Consider the following 27,557-nt stretch of genomic DNA (forward strand, 5'->3'; position numbering starts at 1 on the left):
TGAAATGTTTAGTGATTGTTTTATTAATGCAGAAATACCTGCTTAACTTCATACCCATTCTGATTTAAAGTGCAACAATTAAATCTGGTAGTTCTTGTACATCCATATTTTGCAAGTGTTGTTCCTAGAAGACATGTCATTCAGATTATGCCTTGCATTTGTAAAATCTGTCATTTTTTTAGTACCGTTTTGCTTTATTAACTAAAATAAACTGTACAAAAAGCTGTAGAATTACATTAGCTTTGAACAATGTAGGATACATGTTCTCTGCCAAACTTTAGTGTGCAAACATTTTACATTTTTTTAAAGTGACAAAATTAAGCCAACCTTGAAGTCAGAGTTCATTACTACATTACAAAACAGGAGACTAGATATGGCAAAAGAAATTCCCCACTGAAATCAACACCATTGTATAATTTTATTTCTAATTCTTAAAAAAATATAAATGAATTTAGAAGAGAATCACAGTATAAGGGCCCTAACATATTAGACCATTACAAGGTACATAAAAATAGAAGACACAGATTTCTTTGAAACTTTAATCCTTTGATTAAGCAGCAAGCATATCACTCTCCAGGCAAACACTGCTTAAAACAAACCCTACCCCCCAAAACAGGACGTGCAAACTGTATGCACATATTCTGCAAAGCACACAATAAAGACATTTTGCTATGTACATACTTATTTAGTACTACAAATGCTAGGAGTTCCCTACTGTGTGCTACAGTGTATGTAAATTAAGAAATACTACCTATCTCTGACCCTCCCTCCCCCCTTCAAATACAGCACCTTTGCCCAGTTATAGAATATTTAAACAAGATTAAACGGAATTACAATGTACTGAACAGTTTTATAGCAGTTGGTGGTGGCCAACTGTACTGCAACACCCAACATTCTGCATACTGAAGTCTATCGACAAGAGACAAGACAAAAATTAGCGAAGGTACAATACATACACCTGGGAGACTCAATGCTAAAAAAAAAAAAAAAAAAATAAAAAAAATTCCTGAAGATGTATCTTATCACTGTTAAGAATTAAACTGAAATACTTAGGATGTCAAAATGTACCAGATCGGTTTTGTATTGGTTTTAAAGTCTGGAGAGCAGCCAGATTTGTGTGTAGCTGGTGAGCGGATACTTATGACTCCCAGAACACAAGTTTCAGTGACCATGAATTCCTCGGTGCTTGTTTTACAACGCTGCTTTTCTTAGACGAGAGGTCATCTGATGATCATGTAGCGGCTAAGCATCTACTCTGATGCAAAAGAGAATTTGTAAGAAGGACCTTTTGTACGAGACCTCGGCACACCAGTGAAAGCTGTTCAGAAAGAAAAATCTCTCAAGTTTGACCTGAAAATATTTTTAAATGAAGAACTAAACCATAAAGATCAACACCTTAACTGCAGTTCAGGCCACAACTATCAAACTTTAATACTAGATTTACAAATGAAATAGGATCTGATGCTGTAAGAACTTCCCTTTGCACATAAAAAAGACCTTAGCCAGCTGCTAAACTGATTGTTAGACCATCCAATTTATCTGTGAAAAAGCCTAGGGAGAGCACATTCCATTTTCAAATAAAGTCTCATTTTAGTCAAGGGCAAATCTAGTTAATAACAGAATGGATTTAAAAGGATTTTCAAACATCATTTCAGCTATAAGCAAAACTAATTTTCTAAATAGTATGGCAGTCAACATGAATGTTATTACATAGTCAAGAATGCAATATTTTTTCAATAGCTTGATTCAGATCTCACAGTTTCAAACAGTGCTACTCAAATTTGCAGCCTGGTTTACTTGGAGGGTAGAGGCATCTACTTTAACAAACAAAACCCCAACCAAACTAAAAAAAAAACCCACCTCCAAAACACTGCTGGGCATAAATCAAGGTTTCAGAAAAGAATACAGTGGAAAGAAAACCTTTCAATCTCCTAAAATCTGGAAGCAATACTTAATACCCAAATGCAGATTTTACTTAGTCAATAAACAAAACAAACAAAAAACCCCACAGTAGCCTCAAAACCCAGCTAATCAACTCTGCCAGAAATAAATTATTATCTCTGATTTCTGCTAACTGTAAGACTGGGCTGGCAGCAGGTAACTCTACTGCCACAATATTGTACTACCTGCATCAGCCTCTATACTTCCCTCATGAATTTTAGGCAAGATATCAATGATCTAACATACACAAACTGCAGACAGCCATTCTCAGAGGAATTAAATTCTACTGTACTTAAATTAGAAGAATTAGTGGAATAACGAATTAAATTAATGGTTCTTGCTATATGGTTCCTCTCCTGTCATCCCCTGGGTGGTGGAAGTTGCTGCCTCTCTCTCCACCCCAGCCCACAAGAGATATTGCAGCAGGAAACCGGACTCCTGTTTTCAGCCAACTTCTAGGAGTAGAACACGCACGAGATTTAGTAAGTTTGGTACAATAGCTTATTGAGTCTTCAGAATACTCTTTCAGATGAGTATTTAATAAGAGAGTACATTTTTAAACAAGAAAAAGTGTTCTGGGAAAAACATGAAGAGAAGAAACACCTACATTTTACAAGTGCGTGAAATGCTTCTACTGTTATCTAAACAGGGCCAAAAATTCTGAACCTAAGGCCATTATTTTTTTGCACTAAGTAGTAAAAAAAAAAAAAAAAAAAAAAAAAAAAATTCACACACAAAAAAACCCAATGCTACATTTAAGTCTCCTACAATATTATCTATTCCTAGATTTGCCAGACTACTTTCTTGTAGTTAGATGCTTGACTACAAAGAACTGTAATAAAATAAATAGAGTAAAAATCAGTTAAACAAAATCTTGGTGTCTTGAACATTTATTCATTTAAGAAGTTAACTTCCTTCAACAGTTATTCATATAGAGGAGGGCTGTATTGTAGGCATTGTTCTGCTGTACAAGTCTTCGACATAAAAATATTTTTATACAGGTGGTCACTCACATGGTTCCGTTTCTAGTTATTAGCTTGCTCCTCTGTAAAACTGGTCTGATACCTGTGAAGGCTTGCTCTTTTCTCCCCTTCATTATTTGGGGGAAAAAAAAAAAAAAAAAAAAAAAAAAAAAAAAAAAGTACATTGATACAATTTTTCAAATGTAGGAGTTAGCATAATTCTGCTTTATTTCTTCAGTGCAGAGTGGACTGAGATTCTGTCTGAATTCCAATAAGCGAGGGTGGCTGCTGGCCGCTAACCGTGGTTAACACTGGCCTTGGATTTAGACGAGGAGGCATGGAATTAGCTGGGCGGATGAGTGGTGGGGGAGGCTGATTTAGAGTCGGCCTTGGCTGAATAAATCGCGCCTGCTGTTGAAGTGGTGGAGGCTGACGATGGAGAGCAGGAGCAGCAGGAAGCGCTGGACGAAGTAACGGGGGTGGCTGATTTAAAGTTGCGATGGGAGCGGTAGGTGCTGGAGCAGATGCCTGTGCTGGAGGTGAAGGGCCTAAACACTGAGTGGCCGGAGTGCTTTGTGCCTGCACAAAGGACAAAGACAAGACTGCGTGAACAGCCATCCCAGCCAGATCGTAATGCAGTTGGGCTGCCACTGTCCACTACACAGGAAACAGCATTTAAAAAACAAAACAAAAAAACTGAGAAGTTACTGAAAAGAAATCACCAACCAAAACATCATAGACAGCAGAACTAAAAATATTTATGAAGCAAGAGTCTTCTTCTAGAACAAGAACTGTATTTTAACAATAAAACAGTAACATGATCGTCACTATGAAAGGTGCAGTCCTGCTCCCAGCTGGTTAACGACATTGGCTGAAGTTCTATGCAAGCTCATCATCATTCTTTAGAATGCAGTTTGCCACTCCACACCAGTTAACCTTACATTATATCACTAAATAAAATGCTGTTCCTCAACCCATGCTTACTTATTTCTGGTACACAAAACACACCTCATCTTCTTCATCAGTGCTCTTTCCTGATGGCACATTAGAAGTATTTTTTGTGTCCTCCCCTAAAGCAGAAGCATCACCATTAGAAGCCAGGGTTCCTTGTTCCGCTTCCCATTCCTGCAATACCTCCTCTAAGTTAAACCGACGCCTGTAGTTTACAAAGAAGTTCTTCACTTGGCCAACAGTCTTGTTGCCAATTACATCTGCAATAGCTTGAAAATCTTTACCATATTTTCGGACACCTGGAAGGCAAAGTAAATAACATAGCTGTGAAGAATCAGTCAGACACAGCTACGTGTGATGTATTTATAGAGAGAACCTATGGGACCTGCAAACCAAGGGCTCGCTAATTAGGAGGACTTCTCAATTAGGAGAAGGCCTCAATTTCCATTAAAACAAAATAATTTTTAATTGCACAGCTATCAACATACAAATCAAGAACTTTATTAAAAGGTTGTTACCCACTCTTCTTAAAGATCCTGGCTTACTCACCAAGCCTCCCAACCTAAAACCAGAGAGATCTGGCCTCTGACAAATAAAGTAAATCCTTCAGTGTGCTCGCAGCAAGGGCAGAAGCCCATGACAAGTTCAAGACAGGAGAGGGAGGGTGACTGAGCATGTGTGTATAGCTGTAAACAGGGTATAACACTAGAAATGTTAAGTGACAAACATTCACAGCTTCTATAGGTTCCCTCTGTGCCAGCTGCACACAGGTGTTTCTTTGCTCACAACCTGTGCAGCAGGAGTGGTAGAAGGCAGTAGCTACTGGACCAAGCACAGGGCAGAACAGGGGGGCACAGTTCCGTAAGTCACAATATATTGCTCATTGCTGCACCTGTGACATGCTTTACTGCGGCTACAAAGAGCAACTGGCAAGCATTCACCTGACAAAGTCTTTTTAAAGCTTTCATTCACCATTTGAGCTGGGTAGAAGAATCTGGGGTTTTGAGACAACCACCTTGGGGAATGTAAGTAAATATAAGCTATTGGTGTCTGTTTATAAGACAGCCCAGCACAAGCCTCCAGGATCAAATCCTCCAGCAAGAAGCAGCATGACAGAAGATCTTTGCATTGTTCTTTTCATTCATTTTCATGTTGACATCAGTAGGTCACTTTTGTTTACAAGAACTTCACAAGAAAATACTTCACAAGAAAATCCCAACACATACTTTTTGAAGTTCTAAAACTGCATTTGCATCTAACACCACCACCCCCCCGCCTTGAGTACAACATTCCATAGTTTTTAACCTAAAACTGGAATTATAACCTAAAGTTTATTGATATTATCTCAGTTGTATTTAGGGTATGTGTCTAGTTCCACCTCAAGAAAAAAATCGTAAAACTCTCCAGCATCCTAGAACACAGCTTTTAGCTGCACAAAGTATATTTTTAATCACAAGTGTCCAAAAGTTTGGAGACTAAAAGAAATAAAACAGAGTTTTATTCCAGACTGAGTAAACAGAAGACTCATTTTTTGCTCTCAGCTATGCATGAGTGAATTACAATTTGATGACTTCTGTGAAGCTCCTTATAACTAAGCTCATTCGGAACATATTACAGTGCTTAGAGGACAGGCACTCTGTCTCATTACAGGAAAAGAAATTTATGCCTGATTTCATGCCTCACTTCAGAAAGTGAAGCAAAGGATTCAGAAAGAGAGAGCTGTTTCAAATCTGAAAGCTATGTTCCTTTTCAACTTAATTGTGAAGAGTATGACCTTCAGCTTGTTCTGCTCTTTTCTACTTTCTTCGTTAATAGGCACTTCTGATGTGGTAATGTACACTCACTGTAATTTAAGAGAAAAGTTCAGCTCCAGGATAGTAACAATTTCTGTAGCCGAAGCTGATGTTTCAACTGTCAAGAGCCCAGCTACATTATTTAAGATCTTTTCTGGGGCATACAAAAGAATCCAACCATCCTGACTGCAAGAACCTTGGAAGGAAAACAAAACGACCTAGCAGAGCCACGTGGGAGGGCACGTATCTAGGCAAAGCAAAGACAGGGATTTGGCTCTGTGCTTTATCAGTTGTACAAGGTATCAGCTATACTCCTTAAATGCTGTGTGTACCCACAGAGCACTCCCTCCAGTGTTTTAATATTCTTTGATTGCCCTACCACTACCACCCTTACTAATTTATAATGGTAATTAAATGTCCAGTGCAACATATTCAACATCCTGTACAAATTAATCAAGTGAACAAAGTGCCCAGCAGAACAAAGCACACTTTTGTTTCAAACCTAATTCAGACTTTTAGTGATTTCAGCCTTTTCTGTTACTATGCTGTCTATACTTCTTCCTTCCCCTTAATCTGCAAAACAACTGAGCCTGTTGGCTAACTTCAACTAAAGTTGTTGAAAATAATGTCTTAAAGCCTATTTCCAAGCAAACAGCTTGAAAACAGTGTATCTTGCCTTTACTGAGAGCCCAACTATAAGAAATTTCTAAAGAAACCAAAATTTCCTTAGCTACACGCAGCACTACTCATTTTGGATTCTTTTCAGTGTTATTTAGTGCTGCTCTAGCATCACCACAATGACTCCTACACAATGATGTAGTAAAATCCTTTTAAGCTGCATCAGAAACAGAGGAAGTTCAATACATGTTTATGAAAGTTTTATGCATAAGGTGCTGGCATATATGTAAGAGTTGATGCCAACCCATCATCCCTTTCAAATTGGTGCACATTACTTACACATCCTTATACAAATTCTGTGCTAAACACCACCCAAATTATTTCTGAAGTGTTTAATCTGTTATTCAGTAAGAATAATTTTATTAGGTTGCTGAAAGTGAAGCTCAAAGAAGATGACTGCATAGCCTCACTTCACATGTGTGAATGTCTTTCTCCTGGCTCATTTGACAGTACCCCTGGTCATGGGAATCCTTCAAGCTCTTCAAAACTTTGCCCAGTTGCAAAGGAGCACTTGAACATGTGCATGCTCACTATTACAATGTTTCATCTTGAAAGTCTAACTCAGAGAAACTCATAAATGAAAGTTCGATGCCGTCTATGCCACTGAACGTTGTGCAGCACAGCAAACACCGAGAGGCACACAAAACATTAGCCTGCGTCCAAAGCAATATAATACAGCACCACAATGAGGCAGAAATAGTTAACAGCAACCTCTGGGTTATGAAAGCTGCAGTTTTACTGTGATGGGATTACAGTGCTCCTGGCAACTACCTTACATAGCTAGATCCCGGTTGTCCCAACTATATTCTACTGCAAAGCTATGAAAGCCATGCACTGCTTTTCAATTCAAATTTCGTTGTTTTGAACAAGTCTTAAAACATTTTTGCAATTGCAATTTTCATATGGCTGAGATCTTAGTTTGAAAAGATGATCGTGCTCATACATTCCTATACATAAATAAAGTTTGTAACTTAAGAACACCTCAAGTGATGAACTGGCCCATTACATTCAATAACTATTCAGACAAAGTTGAACAGTAACCTGATAAATTATACTGCAAAAGATCGGCTCAGAGATCATAAGTCTGAGGCCACAACCCCATTGCAGGCAGCCACACTGCTTTTAAGATTACACACTCAGCTCTATTTTAATGTGGTTTTTTTCATTACCTCCTCTTTAGTTACTGCCAATCTCTTGAGATTACCCACAGATGACAAGAGTTTTTTCATGTTTAGGAAAAAAAGTACCACAATTATATTACTGCAGATTATTTTTATGATTTCCATGGTTGGATTTAATGTCTGAATTCAAGTGAACAAATCACAGAAGTGCCACCTACCTGCTTAACGCTTATGATTTCTGTAAAATTATTAAAACATGCCAAAATATATCAATACATTTGATGAAATAAATCTGTTTTAAATGTACAAACTAAATGTCCCCATGCTTAAGTCAACTTCCAAGTTCAAGCCTAACACGCATTATGGTAGCTTTTAGTACAGCAAACATGGCTACTTTCTTCTAAAAACAGAGTCAGGGCAAAAGACAGCGTGGCTCCTTCATGCATAGGTCTACTAGCTCAAGCAAATATTTTGAAGCAAGAGATCAGGGTCCTTAGCCTGAGGGATGGGAGGTTAGTACCTACAGCACTGTCATTCCAGGAGGAAGACCATTACCAGGCAATAGGTAAGGACGGGCTAATAAGAATACTTTGTTCCTGGTATTAAGGTTCTCTCCCATCTCCATTTTATTATACAGTGGCAAAGGAAGGGGACTAAAAAGGAAACATAATACATAGGAAACACATGTAAATTCAATGAAAACAGGTTTCTTCCAGAAGGCCTGATTTCTTACACCACCCTTAAATATTGAGCCTGACTACCTTTACAAAACAGAAGACATTCCCTAGAGAAGAGACCAGAAGACTAGAACTCCTCCAGGGAGTCATCACCAACCTTCATTCTCTTTTGCCCATGCTCCAGTTTTATTATTTACCTTGTTGGTCTCATAGTGCCATAGCTTAACAAAAGCTAAATGCATTCTTATCGCTTCTCAAACCTACACGAGAGCTCCAATAACTAAACTGTGAAAATGCAAGATGGTTTGAATCCTTTCATGCTAAGGCAGGCACAATGAACCTGGATTTTCCCCACTCCTCCAGCAAGCATTCTACTTACTAGACTATCATATTAAAGACAGGCATTCCTTCAGTTGCATTTGGAAACAAAACAAAAAAAATGAGTTCATTAGCAGTAGTGAGGATGAACTTAGGACAGAAAATGGTTTGGAGATGCAAATCCCAGTCTGAGGCATGTAATTGAGAGTCATTACTTCAGACACACCATGCTCTTCAGCATTTCCATTCACACTTCAAAATAAACCTAACTTTAGGTTCAGCCATCTGGCTAATAACTACGAGATATGGCATACCTGACAACTTTACACCGATATCCTGATCCAACTGAACGTTTTATACTAGAATTCAGTCTTTCATTTTAAAGGTGAAGAATACAGAGAAATAAAGCAGATGTGTATAACTGAGCTCATTATATTATCTTAAAAAAGATGATCCATAGAAGTGACTCAATACATAGTGTCTTCAAGAGAGCATTAGGCTCTCCAGTTATTTCTCTTGCATGTTCCTTGATTAAGCAGTGCATGTTAAAGCAAGACAAGAGTCAGTTTTCCTTCATACAAATGAAAAAACTGCAAATTAGCTGTATCAATAGCCTATTAGAAAATGTTTTTTCTCCAATAAGAGCGTTAGTCAAGTATTCACATCCAGCTTCAAACTCTTAAAAGGCCTTCACTGGGTAGATATCTGCTCTTTTATTCCCTCATGAACAGAGAAAAGTAACTGAAAAGCAGTTTTACTTCTGCTTTTTCCTACTTTAAGAACAGAGAGATGTCTTAAGTGTTTGCTTCAAATTTTATTATTTCAACTATTACTTCAGTCTTCCACTTCAGAGAAACTGACAAAAGAGATTTAGAAGATGATTGAAGGGACTTTTTGGTACTACTACAGTTGTTAAACCCAGCTAAGCTTTTCTATTCAAGATTTAACATGGGTAACTGAAAGACTAGTGTCACATTGCTTGAATGAACACCCTAAATATTCTCACTAGTTTTGCTGTTTTCCTAGTGACTTTCTTGTAAGACCAGGTAAAGTTTAGCTTTTCATTAGAGAGAAATACAAACATAAGCCTGAGTACCTCTTCAAATTCTGTGCATCAGATTTCAAGTCGCTACTACTATTAACGTACCTTGTACTGCAAGAAGCTGCTCTTCTGTGGTCCAACGGGCATTGATTTTCTGATTAGACTATTAAAATTAAAAAATGGCACAAAGATCATTAAAATGTTTCAACAGCTACAAAATATCTGAGCATCAGAATGTGTTTTACTTGCACTACATTTTGTAACATAGGTAAAAATCTCTTGCTTATAAGCCACAAATTTATAGTTTAAGATTGGTTTCATGAAGAGGAGTAGCATTTAAGGATCTGAGCTTAGAACTACACCAATAGTTTTGCCTCTGTTTTATTGCAGTTCTTAATATCAGCTATATCATAACTTATGCAAAAACTAATGATCTTTATACAGACAGATTTTGAATTTATAGTTACATTTATCTAAACTATTAGGACTTGGTGTCTGGAGTGTTTCGCATTCACGTTATGTTTCATATCCAAGCCTTTAAAACAAGCAAAAAGAGAACTTCAGTAGTAATAAATCATTCACTTCGGTTGCCCAAATGTACATATAGTCATGTTTTTACACAGAACATAGAATTAACTGCTAGCAATCTACATGATCTACTTTTAATCAGACCCCCCCCCCCCCATATATCAGGGCTCAATTTCAGCTCCTTATTGTCATGAACAGACATGAAATTTCTTTTTTTTCTGCTTCTTTGTTCAGCCAGTTGCCATAAAAAAGCCTACCACTAATTTCTTATAAAGAAGCCAAACTCACCCCTGCATGTAATTCAACGGATCCTGTTTAAGCTGCTGCTGAAATGCAAACACTATGCTGCAGCAAAACACATTTCTGCAGCTTCCTACTAATGTAAGTGCAAGGCCACAAATTCTAATATTTATTCTGATTTACCTCAGGAGGTTTGAATTCTTCAATCCCGCCTTCCATTTTCTGTTTAAGTGCACTGTTTACTTGCTTAGCATTTTGAACCTTGGTCAAAAACAACAAAGTTAATCAGCTCCACAAAGAAAGTTGGTCACTTTACACATATATCTTCACTAGGATTGCCACAAGTGTACCTCCTAAGTTAGAAAGAGAAATATTATGGTTTAAGGCTTCACTACGTTAACTGTTAAAAAAAAACCAAAAACCAAAAACTTAAAAAAATACAGCACAGTTTACTACAGAGAGAAAAATATTTAAGCCAGTCTTTCAAAAGAACAGTTTGTCTGCAGAAATATTAGAAGTAGGACATAACAAGCAAGTTTTGATAATGATGCATATGTTCTTGAAGAAGAATGCAGAATATTCTAGACACAAAACTTGGTTCTTAGAAATCTAAGTGAGATGTACTGTATACATTAACTTCCTCCTTCTCCAAAAAGCACTTTGAAAAAACAAATAAAGATTTATGAGATGTTTTCAGTTAGTTCCTTCTGACAGACTGCTTTTTATTGACCTTAGATCATCGTGATTTCCTTTAAGGGCGATTCTTGAAATGATTTAAAATATTTAAATAAAATATCTCAGTCTATAAAAAGGAGAGAGCTTCCAAATCATACATATACATATCTATTAACCATTTAAACCTGACAGCGATGCACATAAGGTAACATAGGTAAGAAAATAATTTTGCATACTACGGTGCACAGCTATTACAAGTGTTCTTAAGTATGGACACAAAAGCAGACAACTCAGTGGGAGATTCCAAAGGCTGCATCTCTGAGATCACTGCAAGAAAAAAAGAGAAACACAACCTCAAGGGTGTAACTCACCTACACTTAGGCTAAAGAGTGAAACCCACCTATGCTATTTAGCCCCAGAGTCCTGCTGTGACAGAAAGAAGCATATTTCTCCTGTAAAAGAATACAAGGGAGCAAAAACCCCATGAAACCCTTTATTCACTCCATGATTTTGCAACATGGCAGCTCTTAGCGGTCTATAAGGCAGCAGAAATTTCAGGAGATAAGCCTTGACTTTGTAGCCCCATCGCTCCTAGAAAGCAAGCATGCACATACTGCCGTACCCTTAGAAGCTGAATAGACTCTGTGTTTCAACTTTAAGTGCCAAAAGTTAACTTCTTCATGCAAAGGACGCAGGCAATTGTCCTCTTAAAGGTGAAGACTACAAAGCTTTTCTAAATTTAATAAGAAGTAGAAAGCTCATCAATTAAAACACAGAAGTAACTAGGCCCATGATTTCCCCCCCATACTTTCATGGTAGGTAGGGAAGGGCATCCAGAAAAACAGCTACAATTTTAAGCACAACAAATGTAACTTCCTCTGCTTCATTGTTCTTATTCTCACTTGTCACACAAATACTTTTAACAAAGTTAAAAAAAAAAAAAAAAAATCAAATCAAATGTGACTTTGGTTTTCTCCTGTCCCCAAATCTGTAACATTGTTTTCATGCCATACTCCCCCTACTCCCCCCCAACTTTTTTTTAAAGGAAGTCATCTTGTTTCATGTTATCCACAAGAGCAGACAAACATAAAAAACAAAACTGAAGAATAGCTAGTCAGCTAGTGTCCAGCATTTCTGGTGATAACTGTGGAACAAAATTAGGAAGACTCACATTAAAGAAGTTTCAGAATCTTCACAGATAATCTTCAAAATCATTACAATCAGAACAATCTGAGATGAAAACAAAACAAGACCAATAACCCATGGTACCTGTCGCTTTAATGAGATTAGTTCCATATCCAGCTGTCTAAGAATTGTGTTGGCTGCATTGGGACTACAGGAAACAGCTATCACATCTTCCTGGGTCAGGTACATGCCTTTTGGTGGACGGCATTTGGAACGCTGAGAATGGTGGCGATGCTGCAAGCTCTGATACTCTCTTCTACCCAGACCTATTTTGCTGGTCTGAACAGGCTGCTCATTATTGCCCTTTAATTTACAAGAAATAAATCATTAAAGAATAACAGTATCTTGTATACAACTTTATTAAAGAATAAAGAATCGCATAGCATTGTAATGTCATATTTATGACAAAGAAAACCCTAACTAACATCCTCCTCTCCATGTAGTATCCAAACTAAGTCTTGCAGATAAGCTGATGGAGCATACCAGTCATTTGCTGGATAAGCCTGCATTAGTCTTAGAAAGGTCAGTTTTCAATTTTTTTTTTTTTTAATTACAGCTGAAAATACAATAAGTAGTATAGAAATCACAGTCTGAATACTGTGAAAGAGGGCAAAAATTGAGAACCTCTTATGTACGCAGAAGGTAAAGAATATATATATATTACACGTTTAAACCAAGTAATCAGTGAATTTACACATTTATTTCTGGTCAGATATGAAGAGTCCAGGTGAACATCAGCGGAGAAGAATGAGAGAAAGTCAACCAGGACAGGCAGGAATGCAAGATGACACTTTTTCCTGCTGCAAGCACTCTATGGAAAGTGATAGTGCTGTTTGTTTTGGGAGGGGATTTGAGATTTGGAAGAGAAAGGATGGATGTACTTTTGCAGTCATTGTAAAAATCCATGTAATCTAGCAAGCTTAAGCCTTTGTTGTTTGCTTTTTTGAAGTGGAAAGGGATAGCGAAGAGGAGATGAAGTCTTTGTAACTGCTGTTTCGATATGTTTGGACACCTAAAAATTTCAGCTTTGTCTTCAATGGGCATTGCTGCACAAGAGCTAGTCTGTATGTATGTGACTCTCATAGAGCAACCGGGTAGGTTCCCTACAGACCAGGAGTACAGAAGCAAAAATTACTTTCCCTGCAAGGATTTTCCAATTCAACACAATGCTTAGTACCAGAACAGAGATGGGATTCAGGCTTTTTGCTACTTCAAGCAGCTCCCTACTGCTCCTCCCTGCTGGCATCCATGCAGGTTGAGAGGAGGTGGTCATCTGATCACAGTGAAGAGAAAACAAATTGCAGCAGCCATTATTATTATGTTCTGTAGCATTAGTACAGATCAGCAAACAGTACTTTGCTCTACTATGCTTGACCTTCTGCCACATTCTCTTCCCAGCTAATGTAACATCTTAATCCAGTCCACAGACTTCAGAGTGGCCATCTTAAAAGCAATTAAGATATTTGCTCTTCCTTGCAAAGTTGATATAGAGCCTTACATCTTTGACATCTAAAAATCCCAAGTTTACTTCTGGCCCATTTATTCCATTGGTCTTTTCGTTCTGCGTTGCTCTTTCAGTATGAAATTGCAGTTTCTGTCTGTTCAATCTGGATTTAAAGTGAAAATATTCTCTCAAGCTTTTGTCTTGCCAAGCTAGAGTGTTTGGGTTGTTTTATAGTTTTCTCTGGTAACAGAAAGTTTCCATTGCTCTGTGCGTTCAAGTAGCCTACTTGGTTTATATTTTGCTTAGGAAGTGAAAGTACGCAAATCCTACCAGAAATATTAGCTCACAAAATTATCTTATTTAGATTCAAATAGCTCATCAGAAACTGCAAACCTATTTGTCCTCTTCCTAGAAGACTACGAACACACTACTTTCACTCTGGACTGCATGTAGCAATTCAAACAATAACCAAGGAAAGTAAATTGAACAGAATAGCCCTTATTTAGAAATGGCTTAGGCAGCAACTCAAATCAGCAGATTGCAAGAACATTGTTACAACAGCAGAATGAAAAGTGAAAAGGTTCATTATTAGACCTTGTGCCATTTCAAGTTCTAAAAAACATATCCTGGCTTGTTAAAAAAAAAATAAAAATCTCAAACGCTTTTACAGAAAGGGGTAATTGTAATTGTCCTTTTCCCCCCCCCCGAGGCAGTTAAAGTGATACATTGAAGGTCACTGCAAAGCTGAGAATGGAATCTAAACCTATCAGTCTCTTACTCAACATCATTTTTGGTAGAACTGCGAAGTTTTATTAATAATCATAGATGCCACTTCATGGGAATGTTGAGGTTTTGCACTCTCTCTCCTCTCATATTCTCAAGAAGCATGAACTGTCCCGTTTTAGGAAAATCACAAATATGTTAAGTTGATCAAGGAAAAAAACAAATGTTTACACACTTAACTGTGTTTTTCTAGTCTTGTTCATAAATAACTTAATGTTTACCAGAAGAACCCAAAACTTGAACATACCCCAAACACAGCACTTATCTGTAAAGCTAACAGTAAATGCTCATTAGAGGAGACAAAAATGTTTTTCTCTACATTTATTAGTAGAAAGCGTCTCAATAAAGCCACGTATTAGTTGAAATGTATAACCTCACTGGCTTTGAAAGAACAAAAAAAGTTATTCTTGGAAAACTGTCATTTAATTTTAAAATGCAAAGAAAACATTTAGATTCCAATAACACACAACCAGTAAAGCTGTAAACATATTAACAAGACAAAGGCAGGGGGAATGTTCTTTTACCAAATAGTGATAGCATACATCTCTTAAAAAACTTGAAGATCTCTCAGTAGATAGTGAAGGTAATGAGAGATGCATTTATGTCCATGGAACAGCAAAAATGTATGATAAAATTTTGTTTCAGTCAGAAGTTGTCAAGATCTTGATCACCTAAAACCGCTGTGATTTCAGCAGGCTGCCAGCTAAACCTCTTTACTACAAGTCATATTCTTCACAGTAACACATTCACAGAAAACAAACAAACTGACATTCACCATTAAGCTATCTGTTACCTCCTTTTTGGCTTCTTTTTTGGGATCATAATCACTATCATTTCCATCCATTGGATGAGCTTCTTCTACGTCATCATCACTGAGGACAGATTATAAGAAGCTGGTCATTTTATCTTTTTTAACCTCAAATATAAATATGTATCAGGGTAAGACAGAATGATCTACTCTAAAATATCTAAGTATATGGTATCTCAAAGTTACTTGTAGTTTTCAAAAGTGAGCTGTTACAACTATATTTCCTTTATTAAATTCTAACAATTATTTTGATAAACAGCAATCCTAAACTGTAGTTTCAAAATTACTTTAAGCAGTGCTGGTACAGCTGCCAAAAAATTTGGTGTCACCCTTTCTTCAATTCAACCACTTGTGCCAGCATGAACACTTACATGGTCAACTATACCAAGGCTAGAAATAATCTTTCATTTGCCATGTTAGTTTTAATAGATCTATTTTCAAACCACTGCACCAAGTGGATAAATAAACCCTTGCTGAAGTCTGTGGGGAGCAAAAGGGGACAATATAAGATGGGAAAACACAGGACTGCTTTTTCACCGAAGTGCTCAGGATCTAGCAGTTTGGGGGAGGGGAATGAAATCTGCTGAATTAAATCAAAGAAAAAAGGTTGAAAAGACAACAGTTAGTTTAGTTGAGTCCAATCCAGTCATTCACACAATGTAATTTCTGAATAAATGAACGTAAAAACACCACAAAAATTTCTAATTATTACAAAAAACCCGCAAAACGCTAAATATAGAAGCAAACTGATTTTCTTCTGCAATTTTTCAGCTATAGGGTCACTAAGTAAGCATATGAATTTTAGATTTCAGGAACTCTTTTCAATAACATATAATTAAATAGACCCTTTTGCTCTAGCTAGGCAGTTTTCCGTAGATGTAAAATCATACTTTCCAATATAAACATGATTATATTACTTATACATTCAACATATTAAATCACTTTTAAAAAAGTACAAGTTAATACCCAAGTATACTAAGTGCAATATAATTTTAATTTCATAGTAAGTAGGGGAAATGTCATTCCCTTCTATCCAAGACAATTTAAAACTATTTTGAGCTCTAATTCTCTTTGACTGATAGCAGTTCTAAGTCTCCTAAAATAAGATTTCATATGAAGTTTTGTTATAAAACAGTACTTGGGCATTCTAATTGCTATAGCTCTTTACAGTGGTTGATCTTTCAGTTTTAATTCCATTCTAGTCCAACCCCCCCCCCCCAAAACCCCAAAAAAACACAGAACAGACCCCCCCCCCCCCATCCACAAAAATACTCTCCTCCCCACATGATTATATAGGGTTAGACTTCTCAAATAAAGCATTATTTGTAAACCACATTCCCAGACTTCGGGGTTTTTTAAACCCTTGTTTTTACAGTTACCCGTTAAAGCACTCAAGTGTGTTATTAAAACTCACACTGACTGGAGTGATATAGTTCTTAAAGCACCAGTATCAAACCCCTTGCTAAAAACAGAGACATCACCACAGATGCTTAAACCTAAAAAACCTGGTTCACGCTGAAACATAATGGCTGACAATTACTCTGACATCTCTACCTAGAAAGACTTCAGTCTCTGGTTAGCTACTTAAGAATATAAAACTTACCTGTCACCTTGATTATTTCTGTTAGCTAGTTTTCGAGCCTGCCGATCCATCAAACTTGTCCTAGAGCGAGTTTTTTTCCAGGAATAGTAATATTTTACAAGGCTTGCGATAGTCTTGTCTGGAAGCTAGAAGAATTCATTAACATATTAATACTTTTAAAAATTAACATTCCACCCAAGATTATAATTCTGCTCTATTTACAACCACCTCTACCCAAGTATTTTAAATGCATGGATGAGATGAAAAGGAGGGATGTATTTTGTGTATGTTTTTAAAAAAGGGGGAGGGGGAGAAAGGCTTTTTTTTATTAGAGTGAAAAACCTGTAAGTCCAAGAGACATGATGAAATTAACTTAAATCTTATAGTCAAGGTTGTTCCTGAAGCTTTTACACAGAAATCAACATGAAATTTTAGCCCAGCTGGAGCCTTTGCTCCTAGTGAATCCGAACTGTTTAATGCTTCTGATTAAAATATTACTTTACCATTTGCTGGATCCTGTGAAAGCTCTTTCCATGGAAGCTAAATGCTTGTTCAAATAGGACTTTATCTTCAACTGTCCATTCATCAGGGAAAGGAGTGAAGTTAGGGAGATCCGCAAGGGACTTCTCAATATTGTGTTTATGCCAGAACAACATGCCGAGAGCCTTTGAAAAGAAATAGTCCCTTTTTGGATTTAGTCAACTTTCTAAAATGTTGAGAAAAGTTAAATAAAAAAGGCAATTTATTTATTTAAAATAAAATTGACTATCAGAACCCCTTCTCAAAATGTATTTACAATTTTACTGGCTAGGTACTACAGGTTACAAAATTCTCTTTGGAGATGGTATGAAGAGTGGGCACATCTGCACTTTATTAAAGGTAGGAAAGCTAGACAATTTAAGGTTGGCATGGCAGCAGTAATTCTGACGTAGCATGAACTAGTCTGATAGGCTCAAACCTGACCTGCTTTCTTCCTTTACAAGCATGTATCACCTACACAGTTCCTTATAGATCTTCAGGCCTTTACTAACAGCCCACTCAAAAAAGAAAATAAAAATACTTTTCAGCAGCTAGAGGATTATCCAAAATGCAAGCCTGAAAGTTCAAAGTGAGAGTGGTCTTTCTACAACTCTCCAATCCACAAATAACAGCATGGCCACTTCAATGTCATGTGCACCTAATAAGGAATGGAAACTTAAATATACTTTCTTACATAATTTAATTTCTCAATATTCTTAAAGAATTTTATGCTAATTAGACATTCTGCCAGAGAATCAATGACAGACTTGATGCCAAGTCTGGCATGGAAATTGGGAAATGTAATCCACTCAGTTTCAACCATACAGTGCAGACATGATCACCAGTTGTTCATCAGCTCTCCAAACCCCTGATTTCACATCTTCTAGTAACCTGGACATAGCAAACCTCTTTTCTTGTTAAAATGGCGAGTGACAAGCACCTCTTGCAAAGATAATTTCTATTCCGCTGTGACCAGTCTACAAATATTTTTGTACTAGAAGTTGTTCTGAAAATTAGTCTTTTTTGTAGATTTATTTTGAGATCCCTCAGTTCCCTCTCTGCCCTAACAAAAGCCAAGCCATAAACAAAAATCACCAAACTGCAGGTATTCTGGACATCGTAACATTGGCAGGCTCTTTTTCAGATAGCAGTTGACTAGCAAGTCTCTGCTATTTTGAGCTTCCATCCTCCAAAACTTGATCATACAACTTGCTTCCACTTGTACACCAAATATTTTTTTGCAATAGGTAATCCCACTTTTACATAAATTGGTTAATTTATGAAGAAAATTCAATAGAACTAAGTGCAGTCCAGCAAAGTTTTATCCTGTACTTTTTATGGGACAGTGACTAAAGGTTATTAAAAAAAAGTGAACTTGTTTGTTACTCTCAAACCTAGAATTTGGTTCTGTTTTCCTGCCTCTGAAAAAACACTCAAAGTTGGTTTGTCTCTTTTTTTAAAATATGCAAGAAACCTTTCCAGTGCTGTCCGTATCACAATTAATGGCTCAAATTTGTACCATATTTGAATTCTAATATTAAACATTAAATTTGTAAGCTGCTTTCCTAAGAAATTCTTTAGCTAAATATACACACACAATTGCATGACATGCCCAGTGTATCAAGAAACATACCAAACCTTTCAAAAGTGCACATTACAAGCTGAGCATGTCATGAAAACAAAGAGCTCAATCTTTTGCAGAGAATCCAGACCACAACTGTATGCAGATCCATTTAACTGCAGTGTTTGCTGCCGTGCCTGAAGAGAAACAGCGTTAATTAATGGTAACCAAGGGAAAAAAAAAGAGTTGTGTTATACTTTTATATAAAAAAATCCTTTAAATGAGCACTCTCATTTCATAGCACTTACCTGTTCCACATTGTATCCATGTTTTTCCTTTGCTATTGCTATATATTCATCCACTGTAACAAAGCAATGTCAGAATTATTCTTTAGTACTTTTAGTTATGCTATACGGCAACACAGAATTAGCCATCTAACACAGGAAAACAGTTTTCCCATGCTTTAATACACCGCATAGGTCCAGGTCCCCCAAAACGTTATATTCATAGTGTTATTAATAATAAATAAGCCCACTGTCTTTAATCCAACATTTAATTTAATGAACTTTTTACAGAAGCTAATTCTCAGTGAAAGAAATGCTTTCTTTCACATTTTTACTGCAACAAAGCCACAGAGGCTCATCATTTATTTATTTAAATCAGAGACTAGCTGATTATTGAAAGGCTATGTCTTCTTGGAACCCACTCCTAAGAACACAGACACACTGGGGAGGTGTCCAGACACCTGGGTTAGTTTTAAATTTAACTACTTCTACTGTTTGTATTCCCAAACATGTTAAAAATTAATGTAAAAAGATCCTAGATCAATGATCATGCATATCCTCAATATTAATATAGTTTTCACTGACCAACATTAATTTTAACCATGGCATGAAGTCAGTTTTCAATAGAGAACATGAAAATTCAATAATTAGGTCATCAAATTTGCCAATAACATATTTTTTAAATCATATTTGGCCATACTAGAGCCAGCTTTGAGTTGAACCCTTTCCATCATTTTGCAATTAAGTCCTGCTAGTTTTGATCTTCAATGGGTACTTTTTTAAAGAAACAGACTCTTCCCATTCACCTTCTACAGTTCACAATTAAGTGGCAACTAAATGTAGTTGAAAGGAAGCATGATTGAGAAAAGGAAATAATTATAATCTCATTATTCAAATGGACCAGGGATGTCCTTGCCATGAAGTGTTACAGCAAAGAGTTAATTGTAATTTAAAGGAATGAAGAAAGTTTAATAATAATAGCTGTAGAGTATTTTATTTCTAAGTGTTCTGCAGTAGTAGAAGGTATGTTCCCTCAGATGTAGAGGGATACAAACCTCTAACTACTGCTAACAGGTAGAAACTGTCCTGAGGACCAGGTTCTCATGACTGCATCCTCAAAATTTATTCCCCTATATTACATATGGGAAATTCTAGCATAGGAGGCAGGTTTAAACTAGATTAAACAGACAATTGATCACATTTAGTCAGATGACTGCTGTATTTCAGGTCACTTTTGAAGGGAGAAAATGCTCAGTTTTTCCTGATGAGACAGCAACAAGAATTCCCCATTGACCTGGGCCTCAACACATCTTTTCTGAATTTATCCACTGCAATTCCTTTTCCTAGAAATTTAGAGCAGCAAGTTCCTCACGTTTAGATGTTTTATTCTTTTATGAAAAACTAATGGTTCCACAGACACTGATGACAATACAACACAGGCAGTGTGTTTTGAAACAAAGACTTAACTATAAGATAAGAGGTGATCTTTCCTTTCCCCGGAGTTCTCTAAATTAAAAGAAAAAAAAAAAAAAAAAAAAGAGGCTTTGTGTTTAATTTACTAATTTGGAATTTCACTGTGTGTAAAATAAAGAGTGAACAGGCACACCAGAAACAATTATTTAGTTATACTTAAGCATCCAAATTCCTAAGCAGGGAAGGACTTACACTTGGCATCTGGAATATTATGATATGGAGACCATACAAGCATCCCTCCATTATCTTTATCAGTATATTTTGTGGCACCTGTAAGGAAACAAGTAAGTCTCAGTATTTATAAATATGATCTAGAGAACAACTATACATGGGACAGTAAGTAAAAGTCAACCATATTAAGAAGTCCAGCCCAGGTACTAAGGGGAGGGAAAAAAGTCATTAATTCCACATTATTTCCTTAAGACATCGAATGGCTGAACTTGAACACCGCTCTTATGAGGTTCAGTCATAACTGGATATTAGGATCCTGGTTACCACAACTGGAGCATTAAAGTGCACTGCTGAAGTTGGCATGGATGCAAAATTTAGAGCTACTTGTGTTAGAACAGTCCTCCAGAAGTTATGATTGCCTATTAGTACTACAACATTTATCACTATCCATAGGAGTATCAGGATCTACCGTGTTAAGTTAGGCTTCCTTATAACAAAAAACCACACGAGATTGAGGGTAGAATACAGTCACCATCCCTGATCCTTTCAGCAAGGAATTATACTAACAACAATGCCAGAAACAGTTCTGTTCATCTCTCTGTAGTTCTGATTTTCATATCCATGTAATTTTAATATTCATAGCCAACCAAATTGTGTAGCTGTAGAAAGTAGTGAGGTGTAAAAGTAATCTTTTTGTTTTGTTTTGTTTTGTTTGCTTGTGCTTCATCTCCACCTCAGTGTAGCAAGGGAAGCAGTCCAAGTTACCTAACCTATCAGGAGGACAGAGCAATACTGATGCAACTTTGTACAAAGCACTAAATCACAGTCTCTTTGATTTTTAAAAACACGCTGTAAAAGAAAAGGAAATTCCCCCATACTGGAAAAGCATTAACTAATAGTTACTTCTCATTAATATTTTACAAATGTATGCTACTACATAAAGCCTCTTACAGTCTATTTGTTTACAACAGTTTATCTTGCTAAGACGTTGCTCAACAATTGGAGCATTTACAGTATGAATTCCTTGAGGAATCACCCCCCTGAGGAACTTTCCTTGCATCCTTCTTGGAGAAGGACAGATTTTTTTATTCAGTGAAACAAATAACTTTTCACTCCATGTTAAGCTTCCACACTTTATATTTAGGTTCTACAGGAGACAGGAAATAAAACAAAACAAATCAATGTTCTGGAAAAGAGAACAACTTAGTGCTTTCTAATTATGTACTATATTTTGGTGCTCTTCCCTCCTTAGTTTGGCAGTGTTTTGCATTTGCTATCATCTTTGCAATCTTCTGATCCATTATGACTGTGAACTTGAAAACCAGTTAATTAGAAAAACTAAAAGAACTCATGCATCTTCCAAAATGAGATGTGCAAGACAGATAACCTAAACGCATCATAAACTCTGTAACAAGTTAAAAATGAACATACATTCATAAAGCACCAGTTTCAAGGCATAAGCAGTACTAAACTCTGAAAGGGTTTTGGTATATGACAACAAAGCCCTTAACATAACATTTTACTTTAGAACAAAAAAGCATGCTGTTTTTAGTCATTAGGAACACAGTATTTCATGAAGAGTAATGCAAACACGTTACAGGCACATTTCTCTTGTCCACTGTTTTTTATTACAAGTAAATGATCACTACCCTGTGCTCCACTCTTTAACTAAGACATGAGGAGAACAGGACCACTGAAGAATGCATCAGAATTTCAGGTTGTGAGCAAGAAATGTCTAAACTTAACATGAGTATACCCTCAGTTTTTCCTTCAAAAAAAGAAAACCAGACACCTGCAGACAAGTGGACATCATAAATATTACCAGATATTGAATATTCAAGTACTAAAGTGAAAAAACTTAGTTTCAGAGTTCTATCATTTGTGCCTGCTGGAGATCACGTATGCAGTGACTCTCCCCTACTGAGGTGCCACCCTCGGGTGACTGACAAGCAGCTCCCACCAGAACACCCCTTTTTGAAGCAGTGTTGTTTCTCCAGCAGGAATCAGACAACTGTTTCTGTGCAGGTGGCATCTTCACACTGCCACAAGGAAAGCAAGGATGACAAACGAAGGGTGGATGGGATGCATACAGGTAGCTTGAAGGAAGGCATCCTGTCCTCAACACAGGATGTCCATAGCTACAGTACAGGGATGCCTCCACCTCCATATGAAAAACCATGATCTACCTTTGTAAGAACTGCTTCTGGTCCTTTGTGCCCCAAGTATTCAAGTGAGCAGCACTCCCCCCTCAAAAAGTTTGTGTTTTATCTCAAGGGCAACATGATCTTTATCTGGAAGATCCATTCTTATTATGGACAGTGGCTGGAAATACCACGCAACATGTTAACCAAAGCATGTTAGAAGAGCAGAGTTGTAAGCCAGTAAGGAAGAGAAAGACCATGAGCTATCTCTCAAATATGACAAGTCTCCCCCTGGCCAAACGCCACATTTAAGCCACTTCGGAAGAGGTTTCTGTACTTCAGCTGCTGTGCTCCTCTGCCCATACCACTGAGAAAATGGGGCTAGCTGAAGATGACCAACAGGCACTCTCCACTGCTTCCAGAATAGAGAAAGTGTAGCAGCAAACTGACACTTTCTAAATTTCAGCTTCGCATTAGAAGTTAGGTACAGGCGGATGATGCTCTTCTGTACATGACTCCAAGTACTGAGAATAAAATGAAAATCTGGAAGCATACAAGACTTAATAAGGGCATTGTGGGGTAGCATGGCAATTTAAAAGTATATTGGTTTCCAACATAAAAAGTACCATCATCTGCTTAAGACTAAGTTTTGAGAGTAGGAACAGAAACACAGAAACTAACAGGAGGAGGAACTAAATTTGTAACATAAAGGACTGGAAATCTTGAAAATAAATAAGTAAATAAACAAAAAACATCAGGGAATATGAGGACAGATGGCATAGAATAAATGGAAAATTTTATATATTTCATCACACCATTTGATAATTTTGATTTAAGAAAGCCTGTTTTCATATATGAAGACTAGAGGGAGAAAAGTTACAAGGACGTACACAGAAATGGATTCCATAAGTGACCTTAAAAGGTGTAAAACATTCTTCTTGACAGTACCCGCCCCCCCCCGAGAAGAGGGTAAATGGGAAATACTTATTTCAGCATTAAGCAAGCAAAATTCATACTAAAGCCGTTGGGAAGTCCAAATCTGAGTAGAATAAAACGTCTCTAGCAGTCATCTCATCTCAGGATGACACGACAGTATGGTGCATCTCCAGTGTCGGCATTCTCGCACTATGCTTTCCAAGAGAATGCAAACAGCCCACAACATAAGGATACCAGCTTTGTAACATCCTGCTACATCTATAGGTGGGTCAGAAAGTACAAACAGAAAAAATTTCACCTCAAGAATATAAAGTACTACAGGAAAACCAGCAGGAGGAGACAAAAATCTGGAGTGCAGGAGATGGTTTAACAACTCAGTAAATTAGGTAAGGAGAGTTATGACTTTTATTTTATTAAAACCGTTTTTTGCAGTGAGAAAACTTCTCATTGCAGTAGTCTCTAGTGACAATTAAAAATGGTATTTCTCTTACAGCTCTATCTGAAGGCTTGCTTGTAAAAGGGGGATGGTGGGGGAAAGGGTAAGAAAGAGTACGTTTAAACTAACTTCTCCTAATTGTTGCTTCCAACCACAATCCACTTCTTAAAGAGACACTGACAAACCATTGATTCACTTTTTCTTTAAAAAAATTCTTATTTTATACATGAACTTGGATTAAAAAAATTTTTACTACCATCACAACTTTAATCATGAACATCTTGTTCCTCAATGTATTGTCGTAGAGCACTGCTTATGAATATTTTTCAACGCAGGTTAAGTGAGGCCAAAGGATTGGTATTCCACTCATTTTAGTATTCTGTGTGTGTACCAGAGGGCTGACTTTGTATCTTAGACTTCCATCTAGTTTAATGTCATTGATTCCCTTCTCCCACCTATTTGTTTTACAGGGGTTAAAAAACCAGCATTCAAAGTAGTGTAAATAAACACACATTCTAACATACCTGGTAACCCCCCCCAAAGGCATTAAAACAATTCCAAGAAGAAACAGCATTAAAGTTAGTTAATTAGAGATAGTGCCTATGTCCATATATGTGAACCTAGAAGTATGATGGAATGTCTGCTACATCATTTGCTACCAAAAAAAAAAAAAAAAAAAAAAAAGTAATTTAAGTGTAGCTATGATAAGAGCACAGCTTTTTGTCCAGCATTACTTCCATCTCTAAGAAATGATGCCTCAAGACTCATCAGAAAAAAAACCAAAACAGATGAAAGCATGAGATCTTGCTGAGATCTCCTCAGGTAACCAATCTGCTAAGATGGTAAGCATGTATTGTACTTTTATACTTTATGGACTTTTAAAAAAATTTTATAAGACTTAGGTGTTCCAAAAAATGTTACTATCTTCTTGCCCTAATAATCAAAATACACACACTAAGGACAACAATACTATACATTATACCTCTTACACAGGACTTATTAAAGAAAGATTTCCATCATTAAGGAAACTGATAAAGGAATATATGTTAATCCCAGTTATTGGGGAAAGGAGCATCAATTGAATTCCACCCCCCAGGAACACTTCGGAGCTCTAAGAAGTCTGAGTATAAGAGAGCATAAAATCAGTTCTGTAGTTACAAACGCAATGATACTATTGCATATATAGTTTACAAAATTGAAACCACAGAACCTCAGTTGTCCTAGGAGGGGTGAACAGTTCTTTTAATCAAAAGAAAAACAAACGCTATGTGTTTTTCTAATTTAAGTGGCCTGTAGGAAAAACAAGCCCAGGCTGTACGTTAGAAATGATCATTTTTATTTATTTTTATGCAGGCAGTGTAAAAATAAAGGGTGTAAACGGTTAGTCTTATTAACAAAGAGACCTAGACTACATGCTCCTTTCTAGGGGAAAGGCATTCCCTTATGCCAAGATCATGCATCCATTTAATCCCACCCTCCCCCTTTCTTTCCCCCGGCCTTTTCTTTGGCCTGTGGGGACTTGTGCCCATCAAGAGGGGCTCGCTCCAGCTTTAGGAGGCACTATGTGAGAAGCTCTGGCCCAATCCTCTTCCGGTAGGAAATCATCTGACACCAATGGAGCCTGTTTGGAGAACAGGAAAGTAGATAGGCTTCATCTGACCACTACAGCAAAACTGATAAACGCTCCTACGGTCTCACTGCTCGGTGTAGTAACGCCAGACAGCATTCTAGCAATTAACTTGCTAAAACCGAGTACCAGGCTATGCAAGTGTACCCAGTATTCCTCGGGGCGGGGCTGGGGGTGAGGTGGGGGTGAGGAAGGCGGAGGAGAGCAGCTCAGCCTGCAACAGCGGGGCTAGCGAGGCTACTACCGCACACAAAACCAGGGGCAGGAGTTTCCCACCAAGCGCATCTTCCACCCAGCGCCTCCAGCACGCAGCCAGGTCTGCTCGGCTTCCGGCCGGGCGCATCACTTCCCACCCTTGCCCGACAACATCCATCACCCCTCGTCAAATATTTTTAAATCCCCTTGTTAATACATTATATGCGTTATGGTTTAAGGAGGAAAAAGAAAACAACAAAAAAGCATCGACCTCTTTCTGCTTCACCGCCTCCCGCCGGAGACACATAATACGGCTGATAATGAAGTGAGAATTTCCCACCGCGATGCCCCCCCCACCCCCGGGCGCGCAGCGAGCAGACGCTGCCCCTGCCAGCCTCCCGCCGCCGGCACCGGATCGCCAACACAAAGGCTCGAAAGCAAAATAAATACAACCAGGCGGCCGCCGCCGGGGGAGCGCCGAGCCGAGCCCACCCCAGCCCCAAAGCCATCCCTCCCGCCTCGGGAACGGCGGCGGCAAGATGTCAGGTTACAGCCGAAAAGCGATTTACCGGGCTCGAAGTCAGGAATGCGCGCCTGGTATTCCGCTCCGACCCTCATTCCTACATCTGCAACGCAAAGGGGGGAGAGAAATTAACGGCTGGGCTGTCCTCGGGCGGGCGCCGTCCCAGGCTACCGCCGTGTGGCGGGCGGGCGGGCTGGCGGACGCGCCGCCCGGGAGCCCCCGCCGCCTCGCCGCGGCCGTGCGGAATAAGCCACCTCCCCCCCCCCGCCACCCCGCCCGCCGCCGCCGCCGCCGCCGCCGTGGATTAAGCCCCGACGACCGCCGGGGAGGGGGCCGGAGGGGGAAGGGGGAGTTTATTTCAGCGGAACAATGGGGACGGCGGCGGCGGCTCCCGGGAGACACTCCCCATCGTTAAGCACCGCGGGGCCGCCCGGCAGCCGCGGGGCCGCGCCGCGCGCTCCCGCGCACCCCCTTCCCCCCCACACCCCCCCGCGGCCGCGGCGCGGCCCGGCCCGCCGCAGTACAAACGCGCGGCGGCGGAGGAGTAACGGCGGCGGCGGCCGCGCCGCCCCGACACCGGCGCGGGGAAGGGGGAGGCGGCTCGGCTCGGCTCGGCTCGCCGCCCCTACCACCGCCTCCGCCACCCCCCTCCCCCCGCTGGCGGGGCGGCCCGGGGCCGGCCCCAGGCTCGCACCGTGCTCGTCGCCACTGTCACCGCCGCCGCTCTCCGGCTCCGAGTAGTGCCCGTTGGAGGGGCTGCTGCTCTTGGTGCCGTTGGGGGCTGCCCGGCTCTTGCCCCCCAAGAGCTCCGCTCCCTTCTCCATCATGCCCGGCATGTCAGGGCTTGGGGGGGGGGGGGGCGGGGGAGAGCGGCGGCAGCGCGGGCTGCCGAGGGGGGGAAGTTAACACGGAGCCGCCATGTTGCCCCCCCCCCGCCCCCCCCCCTCGGGCCGCCGCGGCGCC

At 38.9% G+C, this 27,557-nt stretch overlaps 1 protein-coding gene and 1 long non-coding RNA gene across 6 annotated transcripts; both read right to left on the minus strand.

Moving 5' to 3' along the window:
• Positions 1 to 27,557, minus strand: RCOR3 (REST corepressor 3). 5 transcript variants are annotated; one of them, XM_030034546.2, is made up of 12 exons: positions 27,289 to 27,554; positions 26,641 to 26,697; positions 20,758 to 20,835; positions 19,117 to 19,169; positions 17,232 to 17,393; positions 16,750 to 16,874; positions 15,132 to 15,210; positions 12,196 to 12,414; positions 10,435 to 10,512; positions 9,589 to 9,646; positions 3,912 to 4,153; positions 1 to 3,482 (listed from the first exon to the last, which is right to left on the minus strand). In XM_030034546.2, exons 1-12 carry the CDS (start codon positions 27,428 to 27,430, stop codon positions 3,138 to 3,140), a joined length of 1,638 nt encoding a protein of 545 aa, XP_029890406.1. In that variant the 5' UTR covers positions 27,431 to 27,554; the 3' UTR covers positions 1 to 3,137. The 5 variants fall into 5 exon arrangements, with proteins under 5 accessions (XP_029890406.1, XP_029890405.1, XP_029890410.1 ...); XM_030034545.2 differs by having other exon boundaries at positions 15,114 to 15,210; XM_030034550.2 differs by lacking the exon at positions 3,912 to 4,153 and having other exon boundaries at positions 27,289 to 27,557.
• On the minus strand, positions 10,579 to 12,178 carry LOC121233735. The gene is made up of 3 exons (XR_005933799.1): positions 12,098 to 12,178; positions 11,327 to 11,378; positions 10,579 to 10,604 (listed from the first exon to the last, which is right to left on the minus strand). It is a non-coding gene; the product is annotated as an uncharacterized LOC121233735 (long non-coding RNA).

The sequence above is a fragment of the Aquila chrysaetos genome, chromosome 13 (assembly GCF_900496995.4).
Source record: "Aquila chrysaetos chrysaetos chromosome 13, bAquChr1.4, whole genome shotgun sequence".
Taxonomy (NCBI): domain Eukaryota; kingdom Metazoa; phylum Chordata; class Aves; order Accipitriformes; family Accipitridae; genus Aquila; species Aquila chrysaetos.